At 48.6% G+C, this 15,218-nt stretch overlaps 1 protein-coding gene across 1 annotated transcript; it reads right to left on the reverse strand.

Annotated features, from left to right (window-relative positions):
- Positions 1 to 2,099: 2,099 nt before the first annotated feature.
- Positions 2,100 to 15,161, reverse strand: GID4 (GID complex subunit 4 homolog). The gene is made up of 6 exons (XM_034784175.1): positions 14,840 to 15,161; positions 10,725 to 10,784; positions 9,595 to 9,702; positions 7,704 to 7,805; positions 6,857 to 6,987; positions 2,100 to 4,940 (listed from the first exon to the last, which is right to left on the reverse strand). Exons 1-6 carry the CDS (start codon positions 15,029 to 15,031, stop codon positions 4,877 to 4,879), a joined length of 657 nt encoding a protein of 218 aa, XP_034640066.1. The 5' UTR covers positions 15,032 to 15,161; the 3' UTR covers positions 2,100 to 4,876.
- Between the last annotated feature and the right edge of the window lie 57 nt (positions 15,162 to 15,218).

Below are 15,218 nucleotides of genomic sequence, written 5' to 3' on the forward strand. Positions count from 1 at the left end.
GGCGGCCGGTGCACTCGAGTTCCAGTCCGGCCGGGACACGCAACGTGCCGACCCCCGCTGCAAGGGTTCCGGGAGCACAAAGGTCCCCCCTGCACAGTGGGTAGCGGGAGCTGGCCCCTGCCGTGTCTGGAAAGGGCTGGGTCTCTCGGACCGGCCTGGCTCCCTCCCTCCAGAAGCGCCCCGGGACTGGCCCTGCTCCTGCAGCACCCAGCCAGGGCTGGTCCCAGCTATCACCCTACCAGCTCAGACATGGGTGCAGCTGCTGTGGGGGGAAGGGGCAGCAGCCTGCCCCTGGCAGTAGCTGCCCCCACGTCCCCCTGCCCACGAGCTGCTGCCCTCAGCCAGGGACAGGAAGAGTTTGTAACTAGTTTCTAGGTGGCAACCCTCCCCCCTGCACTGTAATAGGAGGAGGCCTGGTCTTAGCCCCCACTTCAGAGACCGCACAGTCCACCAGGAAGACTGTGGGCAGACAAACGAGGCAGGACTCCTGCTCCAGCTCTGCCATCAGTGCCATTCCTGTTAGACATTGCCAAGGGAAAAGGCTGGGGCAGCACTTTAGATGGCCTTGCACGAGTCGTCCACGTCGCACGTCCCTCCCCACCACACACCCTTGCTAAACCAGCAGTTTCCCACATTCTTATCAAGCAGAAAGCTCAGGCTTCTAGAGTGGTTCTTCTTTTTAATGTACAGGCTGATTTCCTTAGCTGCATTGTTCCATTTGCCATGCCATGAGCTTCAAGGGCTCTGCGACTCTGTCCACCGATTATTTTCAGACAAGAGAAATAGCCACTTAGGTTGATTATATAAAGCAGTGGTGATTTTTCATTCATACAGTAGATAAAAGAACAGACGGGGCATTTAAATAATTAGCACTTAAGCAGATACATCAAAGCCACTCCACAAAACTCTTCTTACCCTCGTCTAGCAAAGAGGAACGTGCTTTTTATACAGACTAACACTGATGGTTACTAGAGGAAAAAAGTTGATTCTGTATTATCTATTGGGGGAATGCCACAAAATGGTAACAAATCCTACCACCTTTCCTCATGCACCAAGGTCAAAATATATACTCATGCTGTAATTACCACAAAGACAGAACCTGTAGCAAAAGTACAGACTGAGCATGCCAGGAAAGTTGGTTACAAATGTAACTAGTTTGATTGTTGCTTACAATACTAGGCCCATTTAGATTTAGACTGGCCAAACATTAACCCCTATGTGTACAAGTAGCCCATTGTCAGATGTGTCCTTCAAACGACATAGCTGTACTCCAATATGATATGGCTATATGAGAACTAGCCTGATTGTAAATGCATTAAAATTAAGTCTTTTTTAACTGCTAAGGGTTTAGATGGTATCCCATTAACATTTGGATTTAGTCACAAAGCTCTGAAACTTTAAACAAGATGCCATGGTGGGGGGCAAACCAGCATTTGTCCAAAAGTGACCATGGCTCCAAGAAGACAATCTGTTAGCACCTCTCCCCACAACCACTAAAGAAACAGCAAATGCAAACAGATTGATATGGTTATACTAGTCAGCAAACATGACTCCATTCCTAAGCCACAAAAAAAAACCTTCCAGGCTTTCCAGGAAAGGAAAAAAAATATATATAAGCCAGAACAGCAAGATATGTAAACTAACCACAGCTAATTTTCCTGTAGTGGCCACGTTCCAGGTTTGATGTGTGGAGCTGTAAGAAGTGTGCTGTCAGTACTGTATCTTTAAGGCCTGGACCACTGTGTTTGGGAGGAGTCAGCAGACTTTTCAGATGCCAGTCAGCCCTTGTTGCTTTGAGAAAGAAGCCAAGAAAGGAGGGGGCTTAGCTGCAGGTACTTAGAAGCTCTATATAAAGCTAACAATCAGGAAGAGTTTTAAAGAGAACTTTCTCACTATGATAATTTGATTGTTAGCTTATTTTCTGCTTGCCAGAAAAAAGTGGCAGCGGGAGCTATTCCAATTAAAGCCAGGGTAATTCACTTCAGACAATCAGTGGCTTATTGGATTCTCCAGCCATAAAGCTTGATCAGCAAGATGCAACTTGCTGTTCCTATAAAACAAGAATTGCTTTGATTTACAAACACACAAACAAGCGCTCCTTAAAATACATTTCTTTTTAATTTGGACGTTGATAGCTCTGCAAAATACTTCTCCCAGTCCCTGTTCCACAATTAATCATAAATATACTCAGACTCTGCACCCACGTTAGGGTGTTGTTGTTTTTTTTAAACTTTCACAAGACTCAAAGACCCACCCTCCCACTTACTCTCCCCAAGAAGTCTCACCTTGTTAGTTTTCTTTCACCACAATGCAATATAATTAAGAGTATTTCCTCTTAGCTTAAACAGTTTCAGAATAAAAAAAAAAAAACCAAGCAAATCAAGGCTTTAGAGAATAAAAGCTTCTCCTTTTCTGAATGTAAGACAATCCTTTTAAAAAAAAATTCATTCCTTTGCAACTTTTGGATTTCAGCTGAAATACGCTTTATGTGAGGGGGAAGAGCCCCTTCTGTCCCAAATCCCTCTCAGAAACATCAAGTCTCAGTGGTTTAGGGAACACATTAGGAGAACTTCCTGATTATAAGATGACCCAAGGGACCTCCTGCAACCCAGTTTCTGCATGTGGCCACCACAATGTTTAAAGTTAAAGCCTAACCATAATTGTCACAAAAATGTCATCGTGATGGGTTGGGTATCAGTGACAATATTGCACACCGCTCCAGAGGCACAGAAACCACTAACAGATTAAAAGTATTTGCACATTTCATTTTTGTTAAAAGGGTCTAAGGAGGCGTTACCGCAGATGGGCCTGATCAGTTTTAGTTTGGAAAACAGAGAAAAATGCTTCATTCATATTTTGTGGCCACAACCGCCTTTTCCGAAATAAGACAAACCCCTCCCAGTACACAGGAATGAGCCAGTAGCCCCTGTACTGCCAAGGTGCCTTATTCAAGTCATTGTGTCATCAGAATAGTGGACCTAGACAAGACACTTCTCTCACCCACCCTGTCCTCTGACTGTTATCGGAGATCATTTCAGCATTGGTCTTCTAGCCATTTTTTAACTCCGTTGTTGCTGTCCATCAAGACCTACAAGAAGTTAAGTTCCCTCATCCTTCACCTTTTTTAATACACCAGGTGGTTTCCCATCTAACCTTTAAGATGGAAACCTACTCCTTGCCTGTTTAGACAACTTTTCCCAAATGTGTCTTGAACATGGGTTTACAGCTAGGATAAATAGGGCCACAGGACTTTGACTATTATGTCACCGAGCAAATTAAACCGGTTCATTTTCTTAAGCAAAATAAACCAAGTCCCCAATGTGGAATATACAAAGAGAGCCCACTGAGACCTGAATGCTTTCCCATTAAGGCTTAAACTATCAACTCAGCCTCTGCAAAATACAATACGGACACTGTGAAAAGGAAAAAAGTTAGTTAAAAAAAACAACTTCACACTCCATAAGTGAAGGGCTTTGCTTTTTGATTGCAAGTGGCAAACATTCTTTAAAAATGATTTGCTCTGTTGGTACAAATCTCCCTTTTCTTAATAGCCTTTTTTTTTTTTTTTTTTTTAAATAAAACAGCCAGAAAAAGGCAAGGTAAGTTGTCTCACAAAAGCCCTGCACGCATAGAGTATCATATTAAATATACAACTGATGCCAACTTTTAAAATGTCTTAAAAAAACCTCCCCACACACAGACACGCACACACTTTGGCACACGAGCCTTAAGTTATTTCACTTGAACGTTTCAAAGTTGTAGGACAGCCACTGTTCTTTTTGTTGTTGTTTTCGTTTTGCCTGGTATAAAGGTATCAAGCAGTGATGTTGGTGGAGCATGAAAAGTAGGTACAAATGCTAAACAGTTCACTAGCATCATTTCTGCAATGCTGCTAAACACTTGTACCAGGACGATTTTTCCAAAGCTGCTGGTTGATTACATACATATATATATAAAAAACTAACGTAGACATTCACTGTTTTCAATGTGAAAACAGTAAAATGTAATTCTGAATAATTGTGCATTTGCCATAGGGTCCTTGGGAAGAGGAACCATAAAAATATTTTTTTTTTTGTTATTAAAAGTCTTTTTTATTTTTTTACCCTTAAGTAAAGAGCAAATATACACTTAGTAAGCAGAGCTCAGATCCACTTCTACTGAGGGCCTGGAAGTCTTTACATTTAATCTATTCCCCGTGGCATATCAAGACAAAGGAACCGCTTGCAGCTCAGAAGTGGCTAGCGTTCCTGAGAGATCTGCAGCTCCGGCTAACCTCATTAGCCAGTATGAGCTGGAGATTCATTAGGTCTTCAAGACTTGTCTGTCTCAGCCAAATGCTTCTGTAGTGGACTCTGCAGATCAGCAGTTCTCTCCGCTAGGCCAAGCCTCGCTAATGCAGCGACACGCCCAGGCTCTGGAAGCGGCCGAGCTGTCAGACAGAGCGACAAATGTGAACGGCCGCAGTTCTTTGTATTTCAACCCATACTAGGATGTAACATGAAACCATAAGTGCTGAGCTTATGTTTTCTTATTACTCAGAGGAGAAGGTGTTGATTCCAGCTAGGACCAAACTTCCAGAAGGGGGTTGGGAGGAATTTCAGTGATAAAGAAACTAGCTGTGCAAAAAGAAAGTGCATTTAAAGGTAGCTTTAAAACCAGATTAAAGATCAAATTGCCACTTGGCGGGAGGGAGACTCCAGCTCCTGCAGCCACGCTCCTTGGGTCGGATGGGCTGACATTCATGCTTTCTTTCACAAGTCCGTTGGGCAGAAGAGAAGCGCGTGTCCCCCCCACTCCGACAGGGACACATCTCTCGTGGCAGATCACGCTCTCTCCTGCCCGGGTTCTTTTCACTTGGCATCATTCTGTCCGCCTGTCATCGGAACTCATAGATGGGTGCACTGTGCTCAGGGACATGAGTTAGATTCAGAGACTGATACCTGAGAGGAAGGAAAAACAGGGACGATAATGACAAGACATAATGAGCCATTTCCCCTTCTGACCTTTCCCTGAGTTCTGCGTCTGTTCAGCTGGTTACACTTTAGGATCTGACCGTTCGACTTCAGAACGGACGCAAGCTCTAAAACGTGCCTCTTCGATTTAATCCTGATTGTCAGCCCCAGCACTTTGGATTGGCTACAGCTGGTTGTATTTCGCTGCAATTCACAAAACACTTTTAAATTAACGTCTGACACATTCAGAAAAAGCTGCACCCACATCAAGGGCTCTCAAACTCTTAGACGGTTCCATTCATCGCTGTGCAGATGTCCCACCCATTCACAATCACCTACCAGCTCTGGCCGTTGCTTACTTTCCTAATATTGCTAAAAATACAGGGCTAATAGTCTTTTCAAGCTATCTAGCAAAGGAGAGCCAGCATCCTAGGCCTTGCCTGCTCACCATGGGTCCATGGCAGAGGCTCTGCAGACTGGGATGAAATGAATGAAACCTGACTGAAGGTTGTAACAGCAGAACTGTTAGCTACGAGAACACTCTTCGCTCTCTTTTCAGAGGGCCCTTGCCTGCCTTCTCCACAGATGCCTGCTTTGCAGTTGGTCCTACCCAGGGCAGATGCAGAGTGTTGGGTGCATAGAAGCTCAAGTCAGAGGAGATGAGCAGAACAAGTAGTACAGGGGAGGCCAATCCTGGAGTGACAAGACTGTATTGCTGTCCCCCGCCTCTTTTACCCTAGCATGGGAGAGGCTTGTGACTTGCTAGTGTGGAGGACACAATCTTACCGAGCCCACAGGCAGCCTCCGCGCCACTGCTCAGGAGAGCACCTTACTCTGCATCTTGCTAGAAGCACGGTGCACCAAGGCCGTAGCAGCGCAGCAAAGGCATGGCCAGCAGTTTGGCTCTGGAAAGAGCCTCTTGCACGGTGGTTCCTCCATTCCTTCCCCATGAACTACAGAGATTTGGGGATAGTAAAGATGGAGGGGGGCTAGCTATTCAGGAAGCCCGCACCTGCTGTATGCGTGGAATTACTGAAGGGGTCAAGTTAGCAGCTACTCACCACAAGGCTTGACATCAGTTATTGGGATGGTGTTACCAAGATGGGGATATTAATAGAAGGGCAACTTTATAGCCAGTCAGAAAACCCTATTCACAGTATCTAACAGTGCCCCCAAAGCCTCAGCATCGAGCAAGAGCCAAGTCCAGGAGGCAGCCATGAGCCCATGACTTTGACCTGCTGGTGAGCCCTGCAACTAAGTGGGCATCAGCACACCATGCTAACAGGGCACGCGGGGAAGGGAAAACATCCCGAAAGGCAATCCTGAAGAGGTTAAAAGTGAATCGCCAGCATCACAGAGACAGTATTTTAATCTCAAGATGCCGAGTGTTCTTCGCTACGCCATCATGTGTAACACAAGTCATGGCTTCCTCTCAACAGCGGGCAGCTGAAGAATGAGGTCACTCGGGTAGCATACAGTAAGTATGATGCCAGACAAGCAGAAGGAGGGAAAGAAAAGCTTTTGACATGTAGCAATAGTATTTGGCAGCAATTCACCAACAGCTGCCAGCCCTCTCCACTTCAGATCTTCTAACCTTGATTTCACTGTGCTCCGTGGCTAGTGACAGGTATGTGAACGGGCAGAGCTGTCAGACAGAGCGACAAATGTGACACCACTTTTGGTGCTGGCACCTACAGCTGACCTAACCACACACCGTGTAGAAACTCTCTCTCCATGCGAGCCTGAGTTTCAGATGCCAGGGGCTGTGAGTAGGGCTGGTGGAAGATTGTTCTTTCAGTAGCACAGTAAGGTCCTACATCCAATCCCAGGGCTGTGAAGTGACAGAGGAGCCCAGACACTGCCAGCATCCTTCAGCCTGTAGAAGGGAAGGAAGCTCCCCTTACCATTCTGAACTCCTGTGGTAGTAATAGCCCTCTATAGATGCTGCAGACTTCTGGAAGCTGATGTAATAAAACCCAGCAAAGGAAGCACCGCTGATGTCTTTGATCGTGTGATCTGGGACTAGGAACTGCTCCTGCACAAAAGGTAACAAGGGTTTGTATTTAAAATGGGTTTGAACCTTTGCCTCCTGGAAGTCCTGGGGTGCAGATTTGCACTTGTTATAAGTCAGAGGGGCCGAGCGCTGGAAACTGAACAGAGAAAGATGTCAAGTGAGTATTTCATAGCTGTGAACTCATTTTAGTCATCCCAGCATGGACCAAAGGGACTATTCAGCATGTATATAGTGACCATTGTACCCTTTCACAAGATCTCCACTACAACGGTCTTAAAGGGACACTGTTTTAAAGAACACATTAAAAGTCGTTTCAGCTCTTTCACCTGCTAATTTGTGGTTTGACAATCACATTCTCCTATTTTTAAAGACAGCGATTTTCTCCCACTGTAACAGCATGAAAGACCCACATAAATGGGAGGGAACAGACTTAGCTACCCAGTGGAAACAAGGAAATTGGCTATACAGTGTGTCAAAACCACACAGCCAAAAAAGTCTCTCTTATTGCTTCAATCTACCTACATGTGTTGAGTGGTGCAGAATAACTCGACAGAAGTGCCATTTTTAAGATGTTTATGTCTCTCTCAAGCAAGGAGGGATAAATCCTTAGTGTTGCTACAGAGACACCCTTCCCGGAATTTCATTCTGTATGCAGTGCCCATGTGTTTCATGTTCTAAGTGTTGGCAGTTTCAGACCAGCTGGCTGGGGGACACACATCTACAGGGAGTTTTTTTACCTTCCACCTCATGAAGACGTAGTCCCCGTTCTTCAAATCCTCGTAATCAAAATCATCTGAGTTAAATGTTTTCGCATATTGGTAAAAGGCCTGGAATTTCCCCTGAAAGCACAGGAAAAACAAAAATCAATTCCTAGAGCACAGCCCACTTTCAGTTAGCAGAGTTTATGAAGGGAAGAACGTGTTACCAGGTAAGAGACTCTGGGAACCGTGCCCTGCCTTGTCAGGAATGGGAAATGGATGATCCAGTAGGATTTTTTGTTTTTATCTCCAAGTTTGGCAGTTTATGATTTCTAAGCTATTGCATCACAGATTCAAGCTAGACTAGCTAGCCAACTTGCCTTGATCCAGGGCAGGCATCCATATCAAAAGCCACCACTGCTTCTGGGCCCTCTGCTGGCAAGTCACAGCAGAGGCACTAGGGATGGAATCTGAACTCCCCGTGTTCTCTCCTGAGGTGGCTGAAGATCGTATCCCTACAGCTACTCCTCCTGTAACTGTTCTGTTGTTAAAGCAGTGGCCCCAAAACTTTTCAGGATCGCCTCCCCCCCAGCCAGAGATGGGAGTGGGGCTACAGCTCCCAGGGTGGGGGAGGATCGTGTACAGGGGTAAGGGGAATGAGGCTGGGGTGGGAGTGGGAGCGCGGCCTGGGGTTGCAGGCAGGGCGGGGCTGCGTAGCGCTCCCTCCTTGCCCCCTGTGTGGGCTGGCCCAGGCCCTGCCGCACCACCTCTGAATATTCCTCCAAGCCCCCAAGAGGGGCCCGCCCCACAGTTTGGGGGACCTCTGTGTTAAAGGTTCTCAGTTTCCAGGACTGTCAAGCCAGCACCTTTCACCAACAATCGAGAACATTTTTAATGTTAAGGACAAAACTCAAAAATACTTGACTGCAGAAATCCAACGTCCCTTCATCCCTCCCTACAGGAGAGAGAGAGCTCCAATGTCTAAAGCCTGCCACAGTTTGTGAATTGACTTCAATCAACCTGCAAGTGAGACTCTGGGGTATAACCAGCTTCAGCTGCGAAACACACAGTCGCTCCTTATACTCGCTGGGTAGAGACATGCAACTTACTGCGGTGAAGATGGGAAGGGATTGGTGCCCAAGAGAGGTACACCAGCATACATGTGAAATCCACCCTCAGTGAGGAGAGAGAATCCCCCCACACAGGAGAAATCCCCTAGCCTGCCTCTCCCTCAGCACAAGTACTATATTCCATTAGGAACTGAGAGGCAGAAATTCCTCCTACTCAACAGGTATCTGTGTTGGTCTCTTCCACTCCACTCCACTCCCCCTAGGCCCTACTCCAGATGTGGTCCCATCAGCCAGAAGATCATTATCATTCGTTCTCAGGAACAGATCAGAGATTTTGGCTGGCAGCACTTGTAAAGTCTGCAAAGAAATCCTCCAGCCAAGTCAGGGAAGATCAGAACTGACATTCTTGATCTAGGGGCTTGTCTACATGGGTGATTCTTGCACGGACACAGCAGCACAGATGTCACTGCACTGCTGGAAATCACTAGTGCTGCACTTGGGTAAAGAGCGACTTGTGCCAGAGGAGCTTCCCCCCAGTTTCAAACCAGCTGAGTCATGCTGGTGCCAGTCACTTTTTTCACCAGTACAGAGTGTCCGTACTGGTGCAGCAACATCAGTGGAGCTACATTAGTAGGAATGAAAAAAAGGAAAGGAAAGAATCCCTATGAAAGAAAGCGACCAGGAGAAAAGCCTAAGGAGAGAACTTTTCAGGCTGTCTTTGTATATCAAAAACAAAGATACACCACAACAAAGCCTTCATTGTTTCTTTTTAAAAAAAAAACATTTGCACACCCCTTTTAAACAGTTAACATGTTTGGGGTGGTTTTAGATCTGTAGTTGGTTCCAATATGTTTAATTACCCAGTGTTTACGATCGACGTCTTCATCCGCATCCCATTTCCGCGTTAAGAAGGGGTGTTTTTTACTGATTATTTCCCCTTCAAAGAAAGTGGTAAGGGTCGGGTATTCCTAGGAGGAGAGTAAAAAAAGATTAAAGATTAAAGAATTTTGCCAACAACAAAACAAAAAACTGGGTCCTGTATAAGAGAGGAGACACACTCAGATACTGGCTAGCATTTCAGCAAACAATGACACGTCAGCACCAACCCCCCCAAAGTGGTCGGAGAGTTCGGTCTGATGTCCCCCTCTCTCTGCTTTGCACCTTACTTTATCCCATTCCAGACACTTCTAACGGGATGCCCCTTCCCAACTCTCTCCCATAGCCAATTTCTTCCATTCATCTCTCCTACACTGGTCCCCTTGCCCGCAATCTGTCTACTGACTCCCCACACCTTTAATTTGCTCCTTAAGAAGGAATCAGAGGCTATGGTGAAATTAAAGAAAATGGTGACAGATCAGCCAAAGACATACAGAAGAATCAGGCTGGATGGGCTTCCCCTGCTCACATATGTTGAAGCTATGATCTACTTTAGAGTTCCACTGCGTGGAAACCCTCAGCGAGCTCTACAACAGCGGGCAGCCATCGCGTATCACCAGCTGAAATAAGGAGCCTGTGTCAGGAGAAGCTTGTGAGGAAAGGAATGCAGAGGTAGAAAGAAACCTGACAATCTGCATGTTAAACCAGTCGTCTTGCTGAATGCCTGCGAGGTCAGCTGTTAATACAGGCAGGTCCTACATGAAAGGTGTGGAAAGAAGAACTTCAGGAAGATCTGGCTTGTCTGGAGGTTTGGGGCAACAAAGATACATGCACAACCAATTAACTGGTGATGGCAAAGTCAGGTCCGCTTCAGCTCAGCCCTTACAGTGCTGCTATCAAGTTAAAACAATTTTTAATTAAGTTGCTACAAAACCATTTATATTTGGTTTACACTGTGTAAAAAAAAACAAAGGAAAGGGATTAAGGTACCCAACAGTCTTCTTAATTATGGGCTCAACCTCACAGACCTTCATACCTTTAGCCAGAAATTGGAGCAGAGGCTGCCCTTCACTCCCATGGAGTATAGAAAAGGAGTTTAGTAACACGTGCTCACCTCTGTAAGGCCTTTAATCTTCAAGTATCCACAAAGATAGGAGTTTTCCATATCCACATGCTAGGACAGAGAGCGGAAAATCTGTAAGTGTGTGTATCCAGGGACAAGATACCCAAGTTGGCCCAATGGACTTTGGTCTCAGCTCTGTTAAGGATGGTACAGAACTGCATTGCCCAGCTTTGTTCATACGACATTCACGTTGATCACACAGTGGTATCTGGACTCAGGAGAGAATCATTTAGAGGTATCCACTTTACCTTTTTTGCAAGCGGGCTGGGGAATGTCTCATGTGCTTTCAACTAATTAATAATACGTTCTACTTGTATAGCACCTTTTTACCCAAGGATCTCAAAATGTTTTAATAAGATGGGTAAGCATCCCAGTTTTACAGAAGGGGAAGTTGAGTTGGAAGTGAAGTGATTTGCCCAATGTCACAGCACATCAACAGAGCCAGATCTCCTGATTTGTCTGTCACCTGCTCTAACCACATGCTACCAGCAATCTAGACATCTGCGAGTGACAAGAAGGGAGGGAACATCCTCAAACAATCAGATCTTTCTCCCTCACTACCAGAAACTCTGGTTTCATCCTTGGCTTTGATGGTGACTGTTAGTAAATCTATCTCTCATCACTTCCATAACGTGACCCACCCCAATGAGTTCTCTCTACTTATCTGGCACTAAGGCCTGGTCCCTTCTAAACAATCCCATCACTGCTGCACACAAGAGCCTTCTCTGGAATGTCTGCCATCCTGAAAAGTCTGCATGTACCTCTCTTCAAACTGTATCTTAACACATACCTGTCTCCCATTCCCAATGCCTTTGTTTCTCCCCCACTTCTGACTGAATGCTCCATTTACTTGCCAAGCAGTGTCTAATTACTGGGATACTTCCATTTCTAGAAACTTCTGCTCAGAAACCCACAAATCACCAGATCAGCTCTCAAAGCCAAACGAAGAGTTTGAAAAACCCTGACATCAAAGGCAAAAATGCAGCTTTCCCATCTGTAGCTAATTAAGTGCAAATAGTTCACTGTGCTTATGCAGAATAATTGTAGTTAACTCCACCCCTCAGATGACATGCAAAACATCAGAGTTGAAGCTAAAAGGCTGGGTATTCTTTGGGCGGAAGAAGAGCTGTAATGAAGCTGATCTGCCATAGGAGGACTCCGTTCCAGGTACTCTTGTGCTGTTGACAACCGTAGCACTGTATGGGAAGGTTGACAGTGTGGTTTAAATGCTACTCGTGTCTGCTGACCTTAGGACTTTGACATCATTCCACAACACTGACCAATGCGTCAGGCTTCATCATAGCTCTCATTATATAAACCACCAGATCTTTTGCAATCCAGCTGGAAACAAAGCTGTAACAGGCAGCATGTTTTATAGCAAGAGCGTATCCGGTATCTGGCTTGCCACTTATACACGACCCTACATCTCGCCAGCCCTGCCCAAAGTGATCATGCCAGTGCCTACAACTAAAAATAAAGCACGGAGAAACAATCACTCTAAACAGGAATGGGAGGGTTGCAGAGACAAGTGCTCATTTAAAGAGATCCCTGGAGCACAGCTGGGCCCAACAGCTGCTCTTGCTACACTCTGTTCCAGGACTGATTGCTTCGGTTTGCTCTGACCCCCGGTCTACACTTACAATTTATCAACCTCACTGAGGGCTGTGAAAGAATCACACCTGAGCACTGTAGTTAAGCTGACTTAGTTCCCAGTGTAGAAGCAGCTAGGCTGACAGAAGAATTCTTCTGTCGACTTAGGCTGTGTCTACACTTAAACCACTACAGTGGCATGCTGCACTGCTTCAGTGTAGACCCTCACGACAGCGATGGGAGGGTTCAATCCCCTTCCCTGAGTGTCCATTGACCGAGCACTGGGGGTTTGGTCAGCTTAACTACATCGCTCAGGGGTGTGGATTTTTCACACCCCTAAGCAACACAGCTGGGTCGACCTAACTTTTACTGTAGACTTGGCCGCAGCTACTGCTGCCCGCAGAGGTGGATGAACCACCGCAACAGAAAATGCCCGAGCGCCACAGTAGGAAGGCCCACACTATGGCACAATGGCATAGCTGCAGCGCTGGAGCAGATGTGGCCGTCGTTCCCTTGTCAGCGTGAGATCCAAAGGCCTCAGAGCCAGGAACTAGACATACAGGGATGGTGAATCTCAGGGCTGGAGAGCTGAAGTCCCAGGGTGAGCCCCTGAGGGCCAAACCACCTGTGGTGGCTGGAAAACCTGATGTCTGGGGCATCTTACGCCCAGATGACTAGTATCAAGTAGTTTCCTTCCCAGCCCTCCTGATGCAGGCTGGCCTGGATTGCAACTACCCACTCAGCCTATTACTCACCCACTCAGCCAATCCCAGCTGCTTGCTTTTTCTTCCTCAACTGAAGCTGAGGGACAAGCCCCCAGACTAGCAAAGGTTTTGTTCATTTACTACGTTCTACCCCCACTGCTCCATGAAGGATGAGGGGGAGACATCATTTGCGGAGCAGATTTGCTCTAGCTCATGCAGGGGCAATCTGGGGTGGGGGCCTGGTGGGTCCCTAGAGAGGTCTCCCCTGCCTCGCCCAGCTCAGAGGCTGTTCTTGTCAGTATTACAGCTGCCCTTGTGTTGCAGGCCTGGATTGGGGGATCCACCTGCATCACCGCCACCTCGCAGTGCTGCTGGCCCAAGGTACATTTAGAGCCATGAAGGCCTTCCCAGGATGGGAAAGGTCCCTAACCTCCCCTGGACGTCCACCTCACAGGCACTGATCTCTGAGAATGAAGTGTTCTACAGGTAGGGTGACCAGATGTCCCGATTTTATAGGGACAGTCCCGATTTTTGGGTCTTTTTCTTATATAGGCTCCTATTACCCCCCACCCCCTGTCCTGGTTTTTCACATTTGCTGTCTGGTCACCCTACCTACAGGCAGGGGACCCCATGCAGAAGTCTCAGGAGGCAGTAGGTCCTGATCTGAGGGAATGGGTGCCCTGGGGGGAGGGTGGGGTGCATGTGTGTGTTTTGGGGACAATGGAGATCCCAGTCTCTGCTAGAGAAGGTATGCGAGGGAAGGGGGCCCATGTGGAGATCTCAGGGAGCGGCAGTCCCAATCTAAGAGAGGGAGGTATTTTAAGAGCAGATATTGCATGTTTTGGATCCTGATCTCTGTGAAATGGGAGGATTAGGGAAAGAGGTCTCCATGGGGTGGTCTTTGGGGGAGGGTCCTCAGGAGGCAGTGGGTGCCTGGACTCAGGGGGACTGATGTGCATGGGGGTCCAGACTCTGGGGAACAGGCAGCATTCTAGGGAGGCCCTGGTGGGGCAGGGGGTGCTCAAGAGGATCCCCAAGAGGTGCTCTAGGAGAACAGGGGGGATCTTGGGAGAAAGACCCTAAGAGGCAATACAGGGAGTCCTGGGGCGGATCCCGGGGAGGAATGGGTGCTCGGGAGGGTCCATGGGAGGCACTCTAGAATGGATTGAGGGGCCCCAGAAGGGAGGATCCCAAGGGGCACTCTAGGGGGAGGTCTCTGGGAGGGGAGCAGAGTATGCTCTAGTGGGGACCCCCATGGGGAGGACCTCAGGGGTGCTCTGGGGGATCCCAGGGAGGGGTCACTCTAGGGGGACCCAGGAAAGGACCCCAGGAGGGGGCAGGGATGCTCTAGAAGGTCCCCAGAGGAGGAGTGCTCTGGGATCCCCAGGGGGAGGACTCCAGGAAGGGAGACGAGGGGTGCTCTGGGGATTCCTGGGGGAGGACCCTAGGAGGAAATGCGGGGGCCACTCTAGTCTAGGAGGGTCCCTGGGAGGGGAGCAAAGGATGCTTAAGGGGGGTCCCCAGGAGGGGGGACCTCAGAGAGGGCACCCTGTGGGGTCCAAGGGCGGGGGGACTCTAGGGAGAGCTAGGTGAGGACGCCAGGAATGGATGCAGGGGGTACTTTAGGGGGGTCCCTAGGAGGGAGGATCTCGGTTGGGCGGGGGATGTTCTAGGGGAATCCAGAGGAGGACCCCAGGAAGGGATACAGGGGTGCTCTGGGGGGGTCCCGGGGAGGGGGGGCGCTCTGGGGGGGGCCGGGGGGCTCGGGGGGGGTTCCCGAGAGGCGGGGCGGGGGATCCCCGCGGGGCTCACCTGCATCACCACCTCCACCTCGTAGGCGTTGCCCTTGCTGCGCTGCTGGCCGCGGAACTTGGCGCCGCTGTAGAGCAGGGAGGTGGCGACCCCGGGCTGCGCCGTGTTGATGGGGGGCGGCGGCACCAGGCTGGCGGCGGCCCCGCGGCCTCGGGCTCCCCCCGGGCAGCAGCACTCGCTCCGCACCGGCATCTCGGGGGGGTCCCCGGGCGCCAGCGCGACACGGGCTGCGGGGAGCCGGCCCGGCCGCCTTACCGACCCGGGAACTCGCCGGTCCCCCCGCCGCCTGGCTCAGGGCCTCCCGGCGGCGCCTCCGCACATGCTGATTGGCCCAGAGGGCGCTGCGGGGGGCGGGGCGCCATTCCCATTGGTCCATGGA

The sequence above is a fragment of the Trachemys scripta genome, chromosome 10, assembly GCF_013100865.1.
Source record: "Trachemys scripta elegans isolate TJP31775 chromosome 10, CAS_Tse_1.0, whole genome shotgun sequence".
Lineage (NCBI taxonomy): Eukaryota > Metazoa > Chordata > Testudines > Emydidae > Trachemys > Trachemys scripta.